This window comes from Coffea arabica, chromosome 2e, assembly GCF_036785885.1.
Source record: "Coffea arabica cultivar ET-39 chromosome 2e, Coffea Arabica ET-39 HiFi, whole genome shotgun sequence".
Taxonomy (NCBI): Eukaryota; Viridiplantae; Streptophyta; class Magnoliopsida; order Gentianales; family Rubiaceae; genus Coffea; species Coffea arabica.
In genome coordinates, this window is record NC_092313.1 from 59,892,542 (window position 1) to 59,910,981 (window position 18,440).

Below are 18,440 nucleotides of genomic sequence, written 5' to 3' on the forward strand. Positions count from 1 at the left end.
AAAGTCAAATACTATCATATTAGATAGAGAGTAATATGGAAGGGATGGCCAATTGCATTTAATGTGTTTAATAGAGAAAAGAGCTAATTATGGGGAAAGAAGAACAACGCAAAATACACTTAGAATATTCCTTTCTTTACTAAATTTGAATTACCATGCACCATTACTCTTTTATTTGGTTAATTTATCAACTCACTCTTAAATGATTTATAATTGGGTAATTTATTTTGGATATTAAATACACTGCAATTTAATACTCATTAATTATGCATACAATTTTGTAAAACACTTATATTATTTATTCAACTAACGAATAAAATTAGTGAAAATGCTAATTCTAATTTTTGCTTTTCAAGGAAACACATATAAGAGAATTTTACATGATAACTTTGGGTAGTTTGACATATTTATTGGCCATAATAGATTTCTTAAGATTAGTCATTCTATGCTAACTATCAATTAATAATACAATACATTACATACTATATAAGAAATTAGGCACTTTAGGATTTTGTAGTTACTTATACCACCAAAATAGTTATTTTGGACCCTGACAACTCCAACTACCACCAATATAGTTGATTCTCAATCCAATCCTTATATTGCCCAACAATAGACAGTTGCCCCTTCCCCTTCCCACGATGCTTAGGTTTAAGTTTCGCCACTAGTGTAACTTTTATATTAAAATTTAAACATGGGGTATGGTGCACTGTTTATTGAATAAAAATATGTAATAATTTTCTATTTGAATCATCCTCATCCAGGTAGGCGCACATATTAACAGCTCAAAATGTATATTTTGTTTATAAGTATACTACATATGTATGTGCACGATTCAGATGTACACATATTTCTCATCAAGGGTCACATGTTTATTCATTAGATTATGCATGTACAAATAGTCATGTATCAATTTTGAATGAATGACAATTTTACAAATTTTGAATTTAAAATCTAACTTTGTACATGTGTCATGGATCCAACAGTGATAATATATACATTGTCATTATATATAAGATTTATTCTTTTTATTCATGTATATGTGTGTACAAATAGTCATGTTTATGTTCATCAAAGTACTCATTCGGCTTCGCATATATGTAGATATTTCAATTAATACGTGACATTATGATATACACTTTTGATCATAAAAGAACACCTTCTATTCATTAAGGTGCACATTACTATTGAATAAAATCATATTGTTAGGTGGACAATTTAGTTTTTCTGTAATAAATCTATTAATTGTTTTATTCACTAAACGATAACCAGCACCCTATTCCTAAATTTCCTAATACTCATGTGCTCTTACAAAAAAAAAAAAAAAAAAATCTTCCTATCCTCATTTTTTCAAATTTTCCAAATGTTTTCTTAGAAAGGCTATTATATATAACTTTTGGGGCATTTGATAAAAAAAAAAATGATTGGAAACGTATTAAGACAAAAATTAACAAAAGTTTCTTTTGTCTAAAAACTTGCAATCCATACAAGTTCCTAAGCCTTTTGGAAAATTGAAGATGCACATGAAGAGTAATTAAAAGGTCAGGATAAAATAAATGCTAGTATACATTTTAACATGGTGAATTTGGCACATATTAGGAGCAATGGTTAGAAAAATATTTTTTTAAGTTAGAAAAATAGTTGTTTATCAGCAAGACATATCGCATATTTAAATTTTCTCTCATTTAATTTTGGACAAATAAAGTTCACATAGAATATTTTGTCATGGGTATATGAGTTGTTCTACATGTCGTTTCTACTATAATACTATAATAGTGTTGTCATTAATTACCCCTTCCTTCATTTTCTTCTTCACCTTGGAATGTGTGGGTTCTTTATCTTCCTAATTGTCATGTGCTAGTCTTTTACTATCCTTTCTTTTTGCCTTTGTAGTGAAATTTATAATTCAAATTTTTGTTTTATCATGATCTATAGGTGCATTATAAGTTTTTATTTTAGATTTTTGTCTTTATTGTTAAGAACTTATTTTGTAAAACGCATTGGGTAGCCTTCTTATTTGACATTGCAGAATTTTCTTTCGACATTATATAATTGAATGTATATTGACAATTTTGATGGATTTGGTGTATATATAATTTGTTTGTACAAGTGAATCCAATTTTTTCCTTTTGTTCTTGATTCTTAATTCGTCACATACATCCATAGACATTTTTTACTTGTATAGTTGAATACCAATCTATTAATCCACCTTCTCTTCCCAATTTCCATTTATCATTCTAGCATGATGTCAAACCTTATAATCTCCCAAAAATTTTCTATCTAGTGTCCTATAGTTGTTAACACACCTAAATTATACACCACTTAACATATAAATTACACAATTATATATTGTAACCTTTACATTTAAATATTTTTTCAAATTAATGATACTTTTCCAAAAGAACTAATACCTAAAACCCCTTTTAACAAGTACTTGTTGACTGTGAAATATTCTTGCTTTTAATTCATATCATGTTTGTTCTTTTATCTTGGTAGAGTTCCTTTTCTTCTCTTTCAAGGGTGCTATCTTTCATGTCCTCCTTAGTGATCTAGTTTCCATCTCTTTTATATGGTTTATTCACATTCACTATGTTTTAACTTTTAGAGTATCTATTTCTTTTGCAAAATCCTTTTGAGTGTTTATCACCTTCTCGGGTGATTTTTTTTTTGTAAACTCTATATTTTTATTGATGAATCAATAAAGCACACATATAATTACCAAAGTGTATGCTATTAATGCTATAAACATCTTGCCCATCCTTTCCACACAAGATATAGACTATACACAAAGACCTAATTTTAGAGACACAAACAGCAATAGACATTCCAAGTGCTTGACACAAGTTGAACTTTTCTACTTTTTTTTGTCATATTACTCCATCATGCAACAACTCCTTTTCATATCCTTAATAATTTGCTGAGTCATGACTTCAGCAGGATAAACTGAGTTTAGAAATACTTGTTTGTTCCTACTGTTAGAGTGAGTTGATTATAATTATCTATTTTTTAAATTTAAATTGTAAATCAATTAAAGATTAGATCAGGATAGAATAGGTTAGTTGTCATTTTGAATGTTTGTCTAGATTTGTTGTACCTTATCTTATTGTAAGTTTATATATAAGCCATATACCATTATACATAGTTGTTGTGTGAAATAGAAAAAATATTTTCCCCAAAAAAACTCTTTTCTTTTTACATGGTATCAAAGCATGTAAAGAAGGAGGAGGGTGATCAGAATGAGACAAGTTAGAGGGCCGATTGAGAAGTATTACAATGACCTTCAAGACTTATGGAGAAAGATCTATTTCTATTAGGCAAACTCAATGGAGTGTGATGTCAATATCAGTAGATATAACTCTCTCATACAAAACAGAGGATGTACATTTTTCTCGATGGGTTAGATGATTGATTGAACAAGATTCACAGTGACATCTACGAATGAAGCCGTTCCCAACAGTGGAAGAAGTATATGTCTATATTTGGTGTGAAAACAACAAACAATCAATAATATTGACAAGGGGAGACAACACAGTCAGCTCGATCATGATGTCCAAACAAGTGAAAGGTGGATTGATTATATTGCCTCAAACTAAAGTGCCAACCGATGGGGATAGTTGTACTTACTGTAGCAAGAAAGGACACGCTCATGATAATGTTTGGTAGAAGGAGCACAAAGGACAAACTCATGATGTTTTAAACTGCATGGGTATCCGGTTTGGTGGAAGGAGCACAAAAGACAAAGTCAACAAGCTGATTGATTAAATGTTGTTGATCAAAATAGTTTTGGAATAGTGGTTACTACAACTGCTGACTCAATAAAATCAGTTACGATTTTTAATATTGCATAGGCACCTTCTGCCGATACCTCAAACACTTGTCAGCATCAAGATAATTATAGTCCTTATGAGCATGACATTGACTGGATTGTGGATTCAGGAGCTACTAATTATATGATCTTTGATTCAAATGATTTCTTATGTGTTATTTATCCAAAATGTTCAATGATCTCTAATGACAATGGTGTTAGATATCTAGTTACATGGGTTGAAACTGTTATCCTATCATCATCTCCTTCTTCACCTAACACATTATTAATTTCCTCTCTAGCAAATAAGTTACTATCTGAGTTAATTATAGCCGATCTTAATTTTGTAGCACATCTAACCTTTTATTTTCTTCAAGATATTCTCACTAAAGAGATAATCAGTCATCGTACTAGGAAAAAAGGCTTATATTACATAAATGAATTCAGTCAGGGTAAAGCTAATCAAACAAAGAGCACCGAGAATACTAAAGAGAAAGAGATTTAGTTATGGTATCGGTGGTTTGGACATTCATCATTCAGTTATATGAGGCATTTTATTTCCTGATTTATTTTTTACTATAAACATTGCTAATCTAAAATATGATACTTGTTTCCTAATCAAGAGTCATAATGGTCCCTTGTTCAATCAACCCAAATAAATGTAGTGCACAATAATGTCTTGGGGCCCTCATCGATTACTTCATCCATTAGTATTCGTTGGTTCATTCTATTTGTGGATGACTATACTAGAATGACTTGGTTATACTTGTTGAAATATAAGAATGAAGTGTTGGATATTTTTAACTCATTTTGTTCAATGATTCATATATAGTTTTCAGCTACAATCAAGATTCTTCAGTTTGATAATAGTGGCGAGTGTGACAATCAAATATTATAGGACTTTTTCAATACTAACAGTCTCATACATGAAATTTTCTATAATCAGACTTCTCAGTAAAATGGAGTGGTTGAGAAAAAAAATTGGCATATACTAGAAACAGTACCTGACTTGCTAATTAGTACAAATACTTTGCACCGATATTGGCTTGATGCAATCACCACAACAGTTCCATTCGTTAAACAAGATACATTTAAAAGCCATAAGTTTTCAGGTTGCAATGTAGGCTCTCTCTAACCATTTCATCCTAGCATCGGTGCTAATGATTCCACCATGAATGTTTGGTTATGTGGCTTTTATTCATTTACATAAGAATCACCACAGCAAAATGGATCCTTGTGCTATCAGATGTGTTTTTTTTTTTTCAAATATATCGTGTACAACAAGGATCATTGGTCTTATGATCCATCCAACAAGAAGATGTATGAAATAATGGATATTGTTTTTTTGGAATCAGAAATTTTTTTCATCATCAATATCCAATTCTTCACTTTAGGGAGAGATGAAAGATATGGAAGAGCAAAATTGGTCAGAATTGGCATGGTCATCATGGCCAAGTACCAATCAGTTTAATGCCGATTTACACCTTGATATTGATGTATCAATTGTCGATTTGCCAATCATCGATGGTGAAAAAAGTGATTTGCTTATGACTAAGGGTGGAAATACTCCTAGAACTAATAGTACTCCTGATGTCTCTCAAGAAATTGTTGCTGAATATGTCTTTTGAAAAAACTGATATAGAAGTTGATATGAGAGATATAACTCCTTCCTCCTTAATATCTGATCATTTTTCTCTTGAGAATATTTTTGATATTAATACTTTTACTACATTTTCACTTTCTACTGATTTGAATATAACTGCTCATTATATGTTGCCTGACAAATCTAATCATAGCAAGCAATCAAATCGATAATCTCCAGATGCCTATGTAAAACAGTCAAAATATTTCATTGCTAATTATATGTCAACTCACAGGCTATCTAAATCTTTAGAATCAGCTGATATTCCAATTAGACTATATGCTACTTTTAGGGATCCAAACTGGACCAAAACTGTAAAGGATGAAATGTGGGCATTGCAGAAAAATAATGCATGGATCTTAGTCCCACTATCAAAAGGAAAGAGGACCATGGGATGCAAATGAATTTTCACAATCAAGTACAAGGCTGATGGATCAATCAACCGATATAAGGTGTAACTTGTGGCAAAGGGTTACTCGCAGACGTTTGGCATTGGTTACTAAGAGACTTTCTCACCGATTAGAGACAGTTAGAGTCTATTATCTCTTGCAGCTAATCTTGATTAGTTGTTTTATTAGTTTGATGTAAAAAGTATCATCTTGCATAGTGATCTTGAGAAGAAGGTGTATATTCCATCTAGGTACTCCACAATTTCGAAAGCAAATGTTGTCTGTCGATTACATAAGGCATTTGTATGGATTTAAATAATCGCCGTATGCTTGGTTTAGCCGATTTACTCTAGTTATAAAAAAAATGATTTTCAATAGAGTAATGTAGATCATATCTTATTCTTGAAACATCAGTTTGGAAAAGTAACAACACTAATTATCTATGTCGATGACATAATTATTACAAGTGATGATGCAGAGGATATTTCCAACCTACACGACAGATTATCAGCTAAGTTCGAGATGAAGAGTTTGGAAAGTCTAAAATATTTTTAGGTATTGAAGTGGCAAGGTCAAAACAAGGCATTTTCCTATCTCAAAAGAAGTATGTACTTGATCTTTTGGCAGAATTAAGACTACTATATTGCAAATCAAAAGACACGCTGATTATTCAGAACCATAAACTCAGAAAATATCCTGATCAAGTGCCAACTGACAAAGAGAGAGAAATATCAGAGGTTAGTTAGTAAACTGATTTATCTATCACATACTTATCTAGATATAGCATATGCTGTTAGTGTTGTCAGCTGATTCATGCACTTTCCTAATAGTCGGCATATGGAAATGTGATCTAGTTCCTTCAATATTTGAAGGATGCACCTAGAAAAGGACTTTTGTTTTCCAAGAATAATCACCTCAATATTGAAGATTATTCAAATGCTAATTGAGCGGGAGACCCTACCTATTGGAAATCGACTTTAGGCTATTTTATATTTGTGAGTGGCAACTTAGTCACATGGAGTAGCAAGAGACAGAAAATGGTGGCTTTGTCTAGTGCAGAAACCGAGTTTAGAGGAATGGTCAAATAGGTTTATGAACTTCTACAGTTTAAGATATTGCTTACCGATATCCATCATGCTCCAACTTCTAAAATGGACTTGTTTTGTGATAACAAATTAGCCATTGACATTTCTCAAAATCCAGTGCAGCATGACTAGACTAAACATATCAAGATTGATTGACACTTCATTAAACAAAACCTAAAAGATAATGTGATAAGGTTTCCATTTGTGAAATCTGAATATCAACTAGTTAATATATTCATCTAGGCTGTGCCAATTAAGAATTTCTATAATTCACTTGATAAGTTAGGCATGTGGGATATTTATGTACAAACTTGAGGGGGAGTGCTGGAGTGATGTGATTGTAGTTATCTATTTTTTCAATTTAAACTGTAAATCAATTAAAACTTATAAAAGAATAGAATAGGTTAGTTACCATTTTGAATGTTTGTCTAGATTCGTTGTACCTTAATTTGTTATAAGCCTATATATAGGGCACATACCATTGTAATTCTTGTGTGAAATAGAAAAAATATTTTCCCAAAAAAACTCTTTTCTTCTTTACACTACTTCACCATATATGATAAACAGTGAAAACAAATGCTACTCTTTTCACACAACATGCAAAAGAATCTTTTGAGCAACGACAAATCATCTAGTCAACTTTCTTATCCCAATCAATAGCTTTCCAAAAAATCAAGCATCCGCTTTGAACAAATTCTAATACATATTCCAATCTATAAACTAAGTAAGGGCATAGGAAACATAGATGGGAATGATTCTTTAGGTTAGAAGATAAGGCCATATCTAGGATCCATCACAAGATACAGACTTGAGTCTATACTTTATACTTAGCCTCTGTCTACATGTTAGCTACAAGATGCATGAGTGCCTTGTATCATGTTTCTTTCACCAAACAATTTTAAACCATGGAATAGAAGCCTCAAGCCCAATTAAGATCAGCTGTAGATTTACCACTATAAACCATTTTTTGCATCATGTATCCACCTAGTAGTGTCAACTTCAACTTCATTGGACATTGGTAGAATTTGATCAGGAGTTGCATCAATTCGTTGTAGTAGCTCACCTTTCTTCACCTACCCTTAGTCCAATGCCATTTATCACCCACAATGATAAGCTACTCTTGAATTAGTGGAGTGTATACGTTACACTCATTTCATTTTTCTTGCAAGGTCAGTGATATATTTACATTCAAATATTTTGTTTGCATGAGAATTCAAGGCATATTTAAAATGATTTTTTTCTGTATTGTGCTCTAATGACAGCTACAAGCATACCATAAAGTGAATGTGATCCCACTACAAAATTTTAACATTATTACTATCCCTTAAAATAAAATATATTTTAGCATTAATAACTTAAAATTTTTCAAACAAGATAACACTTAGCCACTTTTAATCCTCTACCACTAGGGCATGTAATGGAAGAATCATACATAAATATATGTATATATATGTATCATTAGGGCATGTAATAGAAGAACCTTACATATATATATATATATATATATATATGTACACACACATACACAACTATGTAGAAATATAATATATGTACATAAATATTGAAAACTAAAAGGGAAGTTGATTGATAGAATATATATTATGTACTTGTAAAGAGAATATATATATATATATATATATATATATATATATATATATATATATATATATATATATATATATATAAACAAAGGAACTCACCGGAGGCAAGTACTCAGGTGTTGTGTAGCCGTAGTTGTCCGAGACAACAAGTCAAGTACAATTGGAGACTCAATTTAACTCACACTTAGTTAGCCAACTCTAGCTAAGCCTAGAATTTTAGACTTAGATAAGAAACTCTACAATTACTTTTTTTCTTTTGTCAAAAGTCTGCTTTGTATGTATGGGTGTAAAAGTAGATACAAAAATGTATGCTCCTTTACAAAAGCCTAGCAATTGTCAGATAATTTGTATGTGCAGCATCCCTCAGCCACATAGGGAAGGACTCCTTTTACTTGATCTCATTCAAGAGGTTAATGGCCAATTCGGTCAAACCATAACTACCTAGGTTCATTTCCTTGATTACAAAGGCAAATGAACACTACCAAAAGGATGTACTAAGTAATCTAAATCATTAATGATAATCTCTAGAGGGGTTATACCAAAATAATCCTGATTAATCTTGTCAACAACTAATTTACAATCAGAGAAAAAGAACATAATAGATGTCCAATGTTTCTTCAACTCCAATAGCTTAGCAGCTCAGATGGTAGTTGCTTCTAGGATTGCCGCATCACAACCGAACTGGATTGGGATTGCCCGTGTTGTGATGATGTTTCCTTTCCAATCCTTAACTGCAATTCCCATCCCAGCTTTGTTTTTTGATGTGTTCATGGCAGAATCAGTATATATCCATATTGAATGTTGTGCGTGTTGTACTTTTATCATCTGTAGCCACTCCATCTCAATCCTTCTCATAGGATTGAGGAATGACTGTAGGCTTACACTCTTTTTTTGCCTCTTTGAACTTAAACCATTCTTCCACAGCTCTCTTGGCAATCAGTTGGCCATCTTTTTTGGATAAGTTGAAGCATTGTTCATTCCTACTTTTCCATTGTTGCCAAAGGAAGTTCGCCGTAGCCTCAATAATGCTCTTTCCCTTCCACTCTTGATTTGGCCCCTTGCATTATCTCCCACCATGTCTAGAAGTTCCACTTTAGTTCCTCAATCCCATCCCATTGCACAGGAAAGGACTGTCTATCTAGCTTTCCAATAGATCAAGAAGCCAGTTGTTTAGGGATCTAGGGTTTGAGTTTATGACCAAATTACTCTTAACTAGTAGGAAGACTGGTCCATATCGTAGCCATAGAAAAATACATCTGTGGTTCGAGTTTTAGGATATGCAAAATGTGAGAATTGGACTTTCATATCTCATAACTTTGTACTCTTTTCTTTACTTTACAATTCTTCAAAAATCATCTCAATCCAATATCTGTAGCATACATTATAGCCAACATACTGAAATATGTCATTTCTACCAATCATATATTTTATTGTTTCTTGATTGCATTTCATTTCTTAAATTGAATCTTTTGCACTTCATGTTCCTTGAAGTCAACTTTAAATTATTAAAAATCATTCGAATATCTTTTCACTTCAATCTAATTGATGATTTTTACAAGTTTTATGCTTAAGTTTACTTCACCTAATGAATCACTTTATTTAAACCATTAGCACTCCACATCATTATTTATTAATCATTAAAATAAGTGTTCATATAGACCATAAGATCTTTAGTGGTCATCATCAAAATCCCAAGAATTAGAAATTTTGCATTTTGTTTACTATTTGTGAGTTATTTATCAAAAAATCACTGCATTGAAACTGCCAATTATGGGTTAGTTCATTGATTGCATTTATCTTATGAAAAGAAAAAAGTGCATTGTTTGCCTTAGGGGATAATTATTTGAGTTCTCCAGCATAAAAATTTATGGTTAATTATGGATTTTAATAGTCCAATTTAAGGAAATAGTGAACACAAAATAGATTTAAAATGAAAAGAGCATCCTTTCCCTTAGAAAATATGAAAGTACATTCTCGAAACATACAACAAAACTTTGACATTTTCTCACAAAGATACAAAAGACAACCATAAAGCTCAAATCATATAAACAAAAATATTATGAAACTTCAACAAAATAATCAAGTATGCAACATATACTTCATCTTTAACATATACTTTGTCCATGTAGTCCAATTATATCCCTAGTTAGAATATTCTCCAAATCAGATTTCCTCTTTCTCTATCTTCTCCAGTTCTTATTTCTTCAAGTTTGTCGAGGACTTCTTCCATGGATGGCCTGCTTTTAGGATCAGGTGGAAGACATTCGGCTACGAGAGCCGTCATTTGAGAAGCCCCCCAAGAAGGATACTGGCCTTCAAGTCTCGGGTCCATTATTTGGCTGACGTCCTTCTTACCCAAGAAAGGCTTTGCCCATTTTATTAGATTGTACATCTCTGCCGGACGTTTCATGTCGACTACCCTTAAGCCCGTGATTATTTCTAGCAACACAACCCCGAATCCATAGACGTCACTTTTCACATACAAGTGACCTGAACAACATCCAAAATAGATGTCTTGATCTTAGCATTGCGTTGATTTGAGATCAAAATGAGAACTTGTCTTATCTATGGATTCAACTTAGTCTTTTGCAACAAAATAGAAATAGTGAATGTGCATCATTCAACTGATTAGTGCACTGCAGCTACTATTTGTACATGTCCTTGAAGTTTTCTTTATGACATTTAATGACCAAATAAAAAAAATTTTAAAGAACATTCAGTTTTAAACTAAGTTTTCTTTATTTCTTTTTCCTCACTTGTGTATTTTCCTCGTCGGTCATGTATATAGGTATGTTCGCATGGTCAATCACTTAACTTAGGACCTTTTTTTCATTACATTTAAATACATTTTTCAACCATATTTTATCTTTTGGCGGACTGTTTGTGTAGGTTTGCTCGTTAACAATTTATTCAGAATATCTTTTATTAATTTCCAAACACAATTTTTAACTAATAGTTTATCTTTCTACCACTTTTTTTTATTTCATGCATTGCGTACAAGAAAGTTTTGTACGGAATAATGCAATAAAATTGTCTAAATAATCATCAATGCAAAAACATGTTATACTATTAATGTAGTAGGTTACACTCATTTCATTTTTCTTGCAAGGTCTCTGATATATTTACACTCAAATATTTTGTTTGCATGAGAATTCAAAGCATATTTAAATGACTTTTTTTCTATCATGTGCTTATTAAGCATATTATAAAATGGATGTGATCCCACCATAAAATTTTAACATTATTATTGTCCCTCAAAATAGAGTATATTTTAGCATTAATAACTTAAATTTTTGCAAACAAGATAACACTCAACCACTTTTTATCCTCTACCATTAATGGAAGAATCCTATATAAATATATGTAGATATATGTATCATTAGGCCACATAATAGAAGAACCTTACTGGAATATATATTGATGTATGATATATATACATAAATATTGAAAAGTAAAAGGGGAGTTGATTGATAGAATATATATCAAGTACCTGTAAAGAGAATATACATTATTTCATAGAAAAAAAAAAAAGAAAAATAGGAACTCACCGGAGGCAACGTACTCAGGAGCTGCATAGCCATAAGTGCCAGCGACTTCTGTTGTCACGTGTGACTTTCCATTCACCGGACCAAACTTGGCCAGTCCAAAATCGGACAGTTTTGCATTGAAATCCTGTTTCATGGAGTTATTTCTTTTTTAATATTATTTATTTATTGGAAAATGGACTTAGAAATATGATCTTGAGAATTGGGAGTTTTTTTCATTTTGAGGTTTTGGTTTTTTTTTTTTTTTTTTTGTAAGTAGGAGGGTTTGAATTCAAAACTTCTCACTTATGCTCCCTTCCCTTGAACCGCTCAAACCTTCCCTCCTCTCTTGAGAATCGGAGTTTTTTTAGCACTTAGTCATATATTACATCTTCGAAGAATTGAAAAAAAAACGAGCAAGAAACAGAGTACCAGACAGAATTATCAAGCCATCTTCAATTAGTTCTTTTGCTTAATTGACATGTTTGTGGCAATATCACGTAGGGCATAATCAAACTAAGATTATAAGGGTTTTTTTAACCTAAGATTATATAAGTTAATTTAGTCTTAATTTTTTCACGCACACATTTGATTTATCTAAATAGTCGTTTATCTAAACTTTACAATTGTAATATCTAAAATCTTGATAGTCACTCATTTTCATTTACTGCATGATGTGCATAGCTAAACTTTAAGATTGTAAGAACATTTTTCACGCGTGCAATGCTTTATGTGGATGTGCCGTGGCAGATATGTTAAAAGTAGAGGTGGCAAAATGGGTGATTTGGGCGGGTTTGGGTTGGGTAAAATGGGTAATGGGTATAAGTGAGTCAACCCATTTATATCCATTTAATTAGATGGGTATAAATGGATAAGTCAAAAAATGAATTGGGTAACCCAATTACCCATTTATAACCCATTTATTTTAACTTTTGTAAACTCATTTAAATTCATTTTTGCAAACTAAGTTATCAATTTATATCGCCTTTTGCACGCATCATTAGTTTTAAATATTTACTTATAATGTTCAATAAGTCTAATTATCAAATTTTTTCTTATCTGTACTTTATGTCGCAAAAGTACATGCTATTTAATAATTGAATAATAAGAATATAAAAATTTGAACCAAGTACTATAAAAGCTAACATAAAAACTTAATCCAAAAATTTTGAACTCCTAACATTTTTTTCATATATAAATTTAAAATTTCATTTTGGAAAGATAGGAAAAGAGGTTAAAAATCATCATAAATCGGTAATGTTGAAAAATGAGCAAGTTAACAAACTAAGAGAAAATAAAATGATAAGATAAAACCAACAAATAATGATAATAATGAAACTAAAGTAGTTAACATCATGACAAAATGAAAAATCTGAAAAAAAAAAATGGGTAGGGGAAGAGAAGAGACTTGGGAAAAGACAATTCTAAATGGGTTAATTGGGTTTCATGGATTACCCAATAATACCCATTTATTAAATGAGTATTATTGGGTATCCCATTTATATCCATATGCAAAAATTTAAGATACTCATACCCATCTATTCGTGGACGGGTATGGGTAAATTTAATTAAATGGGTTGATTTGCCACCTATAGTTAAAAATAGTAACTTTTTTGTATCTGACAAAGATTTTTATACTCTAACATGTGTGGATGCATGACGTATATCCCTAGAAAGAGAATTTTAAATTTGAATGAAGGTTATTTTGACACTAAAGATTGAAGCGAGCAAATGAAAGATTCAAAGACCAAAGTGAATAGTTTCCTTTTATTTCTTTTCTCTTTAAAGTCTGTGGACTGGGAAATAACTATCCATTTTGTTGTTGACCATTATAAACCTTAAGCAGCAATCAAATATTCTTGAGAGAAAATAATTAATATTATTAACTGCATAGTTCATTAGGTAAGAGGTCCTGGTTTAAATCTTCTTGCTCCTTTCTCGTTTCTTAAATTTTACTTCTTTCCTGCTAAATTTTTTTTTTTTTTTTAAAAAGGTGACTTGTTTACCTCATCAAGCAATACGTTTGGTGGCTTGAAATCCCTGTAAATAACTTGCTTCTCTGTTGTGTGCAAGAAAGCAAGCCCTCTAGCGGCTCCTATTGCAATTTTCAGCCGTGTTTCCCATGAAAGCGGCTCCACATCCTCTGCAAAACTTGCACATGAGAAAACCAATTTTTAATAAACTAAATATCCGTTAAAATTGTCATTTAATTCTATGTTTATATGACAAAAATGGAAATTTAAATGTAATATGATGGGATAAGAAACAAAAATATTTGTTGAGTCATATTGGACTTGTCACTTGAGTTAATTTTTCTACACTTTCAGTGTGAACTCATTTTAAAAATAACGGGTCACAATCTTGTGCCACTTCATTAAGGATAGTTGATGAACTGTTTTTAACTATCTATAATTATTTAACTTTTTATTATATTAATATTCAAAATTAAGATTTTGCAGTTTAATTATGTATTAATATTTGAATGAAAAGCATCCCCCTTAAACTGAAATCAGGCTTCTAAAGTAGGTTCCCTTTTCAGTTAAATACGATTAATTTCTATGGTACATTTATCATTTTAGCATGAATTTTAGATATTTGAAGGCTTTTGCACAGATGATCAGAACTGCAAGTAAAATTGTTTAAATTATTACTAATCAAAAAGAAAAATATGGTAATCATGTACAACAAAGATTTAAACTAGGCAGAATATGTACCATGTCTTCTCACCTCTCGGTAGCCAAGGTGCTTTAAAAACTTTGGACTCCTAGACCGACTTTAATTTGATGCTGTATGAATTTGTCTAATGAATTTTTCAATGCTTTTGAAAATAGTTGTTGACATCATAAACAGTTTGATTGAAACCTACATTTTGGTCTTAAAAAAAGGACTACCTTAAGTAGCTTAAAGATAAAACCAATAACAAAAATAAGGATCTTGTATGTTTTATGGACTAATTCCATTTTGTACCCTTAAACTTGTATCACTTTTCCACTTTTCACTCTAGATTTCAATTTTAGACACTTTATATTTTAAACTCTCAATTTTGATCAATTTGCAACCCAAACTTTCAAGTTTGTTCTATTTAATTCTAAGTAATGATAATGTTATCAAAATTAACAAGATAAATGATGATGTAAATTAATGAGAAAATATCATTTTGTTATAGTAGCAATCCCTTGGCACTTTTAACCATTTTCAGTACATTGTCATTGATTTATACAGTTTGAATTACTAATACTATTAGTAAAGTTAATGAGATAAAAGACCTTGCAAATTAATGACAATATATTGTTTTATTCTGGATTTTATACCTTGGTTCTTTTTTAACACTTTCAACAAATTATCATTGATTCTCTTTGATGTTAATTTTACTAACATTGTCATTGATGGGATCTAAATGTAATAAACTTGAGAGTTTATAGTGCAAAGAGTCTAAAATTTAGAGTTTATGGTGCAAACTATCCAAAATTGAAATTTAAAATGTAAAGTGGTATAAGTTTAGGAGTGCGAAATGCAATTAGTCCCGTGTTTTATAGATCCATGGCTTATACTTGCATATAACTTAGCATTATTTAGAACATTTAATGTTGCAAAATGATACTATATGGAAATTGTGACATAACAAAATATAGAGTTTGCAGAAAACGCGGTTGGGTGAATGGATGACTACTTAGTTACCGTTGAAAAGATGTCTTTCTAAGCTTCCGTTTTGCATGTACTCATAGACGAGAAGGAGTTCCGAGTTCTCATTACAGTACCCCAATAACTTAACAAGGTTGGGATGACAAAATTTTCCTAACAGTTTAACCTCCGCCTGCAACAAAATAAGTATTAACCATATTAAACCATTTCTTTTCTCCAAATAAGAAAGAAAAGATAACAGTCACACTTCTGTGTATCTGGATGTTATAATGTATGGGGCACTATTTGACTACAACAAATAGATAGGGTGGCTTGTTCAAAGTTTTAAAACTAATCCGAAATTTTACTGGGTCAAGGATTACTGGTTTAAACGTAATCGAACCGTTATTGACCCGTGACATCATAAATAAGACATAACTAATTAATATATTATTTTTATTATTATATAGACCATTATAAATTACTAAAAAAACAACTAAGTATGATAAAACATGAAATTAGAAATAAAAAAATTATGAATTTATGAATAAAAATTAAGCTACAATATATAGTATAATTTTAATAATGATTTTAGATAAAAATATAAAACTTAGTAAGAATTTTGAAATTTTAAATAATTTAGAGCTAAATTGTTATTTTTAAAAGATGAAATGACACAAAAATAGACGTTGCATAAATTTGGAGTAATTTTAAAATTTAAAATAAAGTATAAGGATTAAATAGAAAATTAGAAGAATAGTAGTACTTGGCTGGCAGTTGCAGCGTGTGCGTGTCAAATGTGTGGGCCGCATTTTTTAAATGAAATTAGGATCCGGTTAGTTTAGTGGAAATTGTTTTCGATCTGACGGTTCATTAGTTCAATCGGACGATTTAACTGATTCTTACATTTTAAACCAGTGTTTTGACTTTACTGAGTTTAAGCCTCGATCCAATATAAAAATCTACTCGATCGAGGGTTCAACCAGTTCGATGACACGGTCTAAAATGGAATTCAAAACACTAGATGAACGAGTTAAAAAGAACAACCAATATCAGTTGTCTTTCATTTGAGAAACCCATAAAGTGAGAAAAGCATTTTGCAACTTTGAAGGACTATTTTATGACTTTTTTTTTCTTTCGATTATGGCATTCTCCAAATTTAACCTCTCTTAATTTGTTACTCCCATTTAATGCGCCAAATTCGAGTTTTGCTACTATGGGCCTACCACTTGTCAAAATTTATTGTCCCTGTGGCTCGGACCGTGGTTTAATCTGCATCCCTTTGGTATATATTACTATAGTATTCGGTGAAAACTAGAACTTTAGTATCAGACAAAGAAATGATATACATGAATAAAATATCTCAGATTTCACGTACAGTACTTAAGATTAAAAAGTTTGTATCATTCATACGACATTCTAAACAAGTACACTAAGTACACCAAGAACTAATTTGTAGTAGTGTAATTATGGTGTAAAGACCAACTAACATTCAGCTTCATATTTCAAAGTGACAGAAAGCAATAATTGAGATACTAAACTTTCACAAGTGGTAGATCAACACAAAGTGATCTTGATTTCTTTTTTAGCAGAAGCAAGGGGATATTTAAGAATTAATCTTTTATACAGCAATAATATAAATACTAGCAAATTCGAATGTGTGTCGCATATATAATCTCAAAATAAATTTAAATTTTAAATTTTGTATATATAACATGTATCTAAACACACATTGATAATATAAAAAGATTAATCCAAAATTATTTCATGCAAGAAAATAAGAGGGATAAGTGAAGGAATTAACCTGCCAATGTTTGAGACCTTGTTCACTGTCTGGCTTGCATTTCTTGACTGCAACAGCTATTCTCACCCCCAAATCAGATGGTGCAAAACTTTTCTCATCTAACCAACCCTTGAAAACCCATCCAAAACCTCCTTCTCCCAACAACATTTTTCGTCCAAAATCTGCTGTAGCGGTCTTCAGCTCAGCCAAACTGAACATTTTCAAGTTAACACTGGTAAATATGCGACTTTGTTTAACAGCAGCATTCTCTGGCCCGTAACCAGATGTCGAGATACCGTTTTGAACAACGTTGTCGTGTCCGTCGGATTCTCTATGCTTCTTCCTTTTCTCTACTTGATGATCTTTTTCTAAACAGAGAAGTGAAAGGCATGTGTCATAATTCTTGAAATGACACAAAAGATACATGTATCTAGCTCTTTACACTATTCAAGATGCATACTAGTAAGAATAAGTATTACAATTCATGACTATATGGAAAGGAAATTTTAATATCCCGAGTATGTATATTCAATCATTGGTTAAATTTGTATGAATTAATTCAAGGAAAAGAAGAGATTTAAGAGGAGTTGTAACTTGTGTGAGATGAAATGAACCTGAGTATGTGGGATTTTCAAGCGGCTTTCTGATGCAGGCTCCCATATCTGCTTCCTAATTGCTGGCTAGCCCTTCTTTCTTTGCCTTTTAATTTTGAGCTTTTGCAGATTTAAATTAATGACCAATACTTGTGAAATTTCCAAACTTTGTGCCACCGCTAGAGAAGAAAGAAAGTCCACGCGGAACTGACTAGGAGTTACATAATGATAAAAGAGACATTTTCTTATATCTGGGCCAGGGGTTTCGTGGAATTGTGCCATGATAATGGCCAATACATGTGAAATTTCCAAAAACTTGGGGCCACTGCGAAAGAAGGAAGAAAGTTCAGGCGAAACTGAATAGGAACTGCGTATGATGAAAGGGGCTTTTTCCATC

The 18,440-nt window shown here is 31.4% G+C and overlaps 1 protein-coding gene across 1 annotated transcript; it reads right to left on the reverse strand.

The window, feature by feature from the left end:
* Positions 1-10,522: 10,522 nt before the first annotated feature.
* On the reverse strand, positions 10,523-18,207 carry LOC113732595 (probable serine/threonine-protein kinase PIX13). Its single transcript, XM_027258484.2, has 6 exons — positions 18,065-18,207; positions 17,472-17,818; positions 15,725-15,860; positions 14,053-14,189; positions 12,071-12,194; positions 10,523-11,012 (listed from the first exon to the last, which is right to left on the reverse strand). Exons 1-6 carry the CDS (start codon positions 18,108-18,110, stop codon positions 10,669-10,671), a joined length of 1,134 nt encoding a protein of 377 aa, XP_027114285.1. The 5' UTR covers positions 18,111-18,207; the 3' UTR covers positions 10,523-10,668.
* Positions 18,208-18,440: the final 233 nt, after the last annotated feature.